General features: G+C 46.5%; 1 protein-coding gene across 6 annotated transcripts in view; it reads left to right on the top strand.

Moving 5' to 3' along the window:
* Positions 1 to 1,719, top strand: part of st7 (suppression of tumorigenicity 7) — an 8,923-nt gene extending 7,204 nt beyond the window's left edge. For 2 of the 6 annotated variants that reach the window (XM_031839527.1, XM_031839523.1), the window contains 2 exons: positions 67 to 206; positions 1,262 to 1,719. In XM_031839527.1, the coding sequence (XP_031695387.1) occupies positions 67 to 206; positions 1,262 to 1,357 (236 nt within the window). In that variant the 3' untranslated portion in view covers positions 1,358 to 1,719. Of the gene's footprint in view, positions 1 to 60; positions 207 to 1,261 lie in introns of all 6 variants that reach the window. The other 4 variants (XM_031839526.1, XM_031839528.1, XM_031839525.1 and 1 more) reach the window with 2 other exon arrangements.
* The last annotated feature ends 638 nt before the right edge of the window (positions 1,720 to 2,357 follow it).

Below are 2,357 nucleotides of genomic sequence, written 5' to 3'. Positions count from 1 at the left end.
TGTGTGTGTGTGTGTGTGTGTGTGTGTGTGTGTGTGTGTGTGTGTGTTCGTCCCACGTGGAAGCAGTGTTTCACGAGGTGTCGGTCTACCCGAAGAAGGAGCTGCCCTTCTTCATCCTCTTCACAGCCGGCCTCTGCTCCTTCACCGCCATGCTGGCTCTGCTCACACACCAGTTCCCCGAGCTCATGGGAGTGTTTGCTAAAGCTGTGAGTCTCTCTCTCTCACACACACACACACACACACACACACAAATTCACTTGTTCTCCCTTGTTTGGAAAGTTTTACGGTGAGACTGAACCAGTCTCAGTGTAGTCCTGGTCCTCTATCAAGAAACCTCTTCAGCTCAGACTCCAGCAGAGACCGGTCCACCGTGGACAGGCCCAGATCCTCCAGCAGAGACAGGTCCACCGTGGACAGGCCCACCGTGGACAGACCCACATCCGGAGCTCTGGAGGGAGGAGGAGAGCTCAGCTCCCGTCAGCAGCAGCAGCAGCGTCTCCTCCTCCAGGAGCAGAGCTTCTCCTCTCTGGGAGGACTGAGACAGTCAGACCCTGCTGCAGTAAAATGAGAGGTTTTCTAAAGGGACTCTGGTGGACTCTTGTTTCAGTTCAGAAGCTGCTAGATTGTTACTTTCTGCACCACCTGAGGTTAAAACTCCTCCTCCTCCTCCTCCTCCTCCTCCCAGCAGCGCTGTGCTGCTCACCTGGAATGTGAGTGAGCTCATCTCTCCCCCACTGAAGTGACACTATCAGCAGATACATCTACAGGACCTCCTGAGAGCTGGAACACACACACACACACACACACACAGGCCTGCTGCTCCCTAACTAAATCTCGTATCACACCGTCTTCATCAGCACCGGGAGTTTGATCCGTTAACACTTTGCTTTCAGGATTTATCAAAGTGGTTTTTACTAAACAATCTTCTTCCGAGGTCCATTTACTGGCCTTTCAACTGTATCACATGGTCTTCTTTTCAGCGGATGAAGACCAAATGTTCTGTTTTAAAGTTCCTTTAAAAGCTCTTGAGTGGACCATGAGTTGGGATTATTATGTGAAAACTAGTTTTTCCTGAAGTGGAGAATGAGCTTTGGTGCTTTTAACTTATTTGTCGATGCAAAATATTTAAAAAGAAAACATTCTTTGGTTTTAAGGTTTCCCTTTAATTAAAGATGAAGTCAGATTTAAATAGTTCTAGTTCTTCTGTGTCGTCTGTTCCACGTCTTCCTGCGTTTATAACAGTTCTTCGTCTCCCTCGTAGTTCCTCAGCACGCTGTTCGCTCCGCTCAACTTCATCATGGAGAAGGTGGAGAGCATCCTGCCGTCCAGCCTCTGGCACCAACTCACCCGCATCTGACCCAGACCCGACCCGAATCAGACCCAGGACCAGGACCTCCTTCCGGACAGAAACAGCCGAACTGAAACCCGGAGCGCTGCGTTGGACCGGACTGACGCACCTTTGTGCCGAGATCAGCGAGTTCAAAACCAAACCGAGGGACAGACGAGGAGAGACGGGAGACAGAAAAAGGCAAAACACTGGAATCCAGATGTGGTTTTGACTTTATTTGATATGTTTGCATTTTTGGGGGTTTTCAATCATTTAAAGCTGTTCTTTTGTTGTACAAAAAAAAAAAAAAAAAAGGAAGTGATCGATTGCCATCATTAAAAAAGTGAAAAGACAAAAAAATACAATAAAGGACTTTTTGTGTATCGCTGCAAGCCGACTTCCTCCCGACGTTTCTTTGCTTCGCGCCGTTTTAACGGCAGTTTGACGGCCTCGACCCGGAGAGAAGCCCGAGTACAGACGACGACATCTCAACACGCCTGGTAGGTTTTAAATGTTCCTCCACAAACTAACATCTCAGTCCACAGGTACAAGAGTTTGATCTGCGTCCACCAGGGGTTTGAGACGGGAAATATATTTTTAAGAGCCGGAGGTTTCACATTTTTAACCCCGTTTAAGACGAAACAAGTGAACTGTTCATCACTTTCTAAAACCAGCTTCTTTTGTTTGCACCTCCATTTCTGTACGACATGAAAAACAGAAAAACATTTTTTATCAAAGGTTTTCAATCTGATCTTAAACTGCATTAATCTAAAACTTTTAAAAGTGATGGTTGCAGCGACGTGAACATGATTTGTAGGTAAAGAGTGAAAACTAGAGAACACAATCGTCCTTTTTTTAAAGAGGTCTTAACAACAAAGTGTCCACGTTCCTTAATCTCAGCCAGTGGATACGAGTCCTGTGATTGGCTCTCACGGCAGGAGGAAGTGCAGCGAGCTGGTTAAAGCGTTCCTATCGGTTACAGATAATGTTTCATTCTCTAGACATCTGATTTTAATTTACACAACCACAT

The sequence above is a fragment of the Anarrhichthys ocellatus genome, unplaced genomic scaffold, assembly GCF_004355925.1.
Source record: "Anarrhichthys ocellatus isolate YVR2014 unplaced genomic scaffold, GSC_Weel_1.0 scaffold1686, whole genome shotgun sequence".
NCBI lineage: Eukaryota > Metazoa > Chordata > Actinopteri > Perciformes > Anarhichadidae > Anarrhichthys > Anarrhichthys ocellatus.
This window is presented reverse-complemented; position numbering and strand designations above follow the sequence as displayed.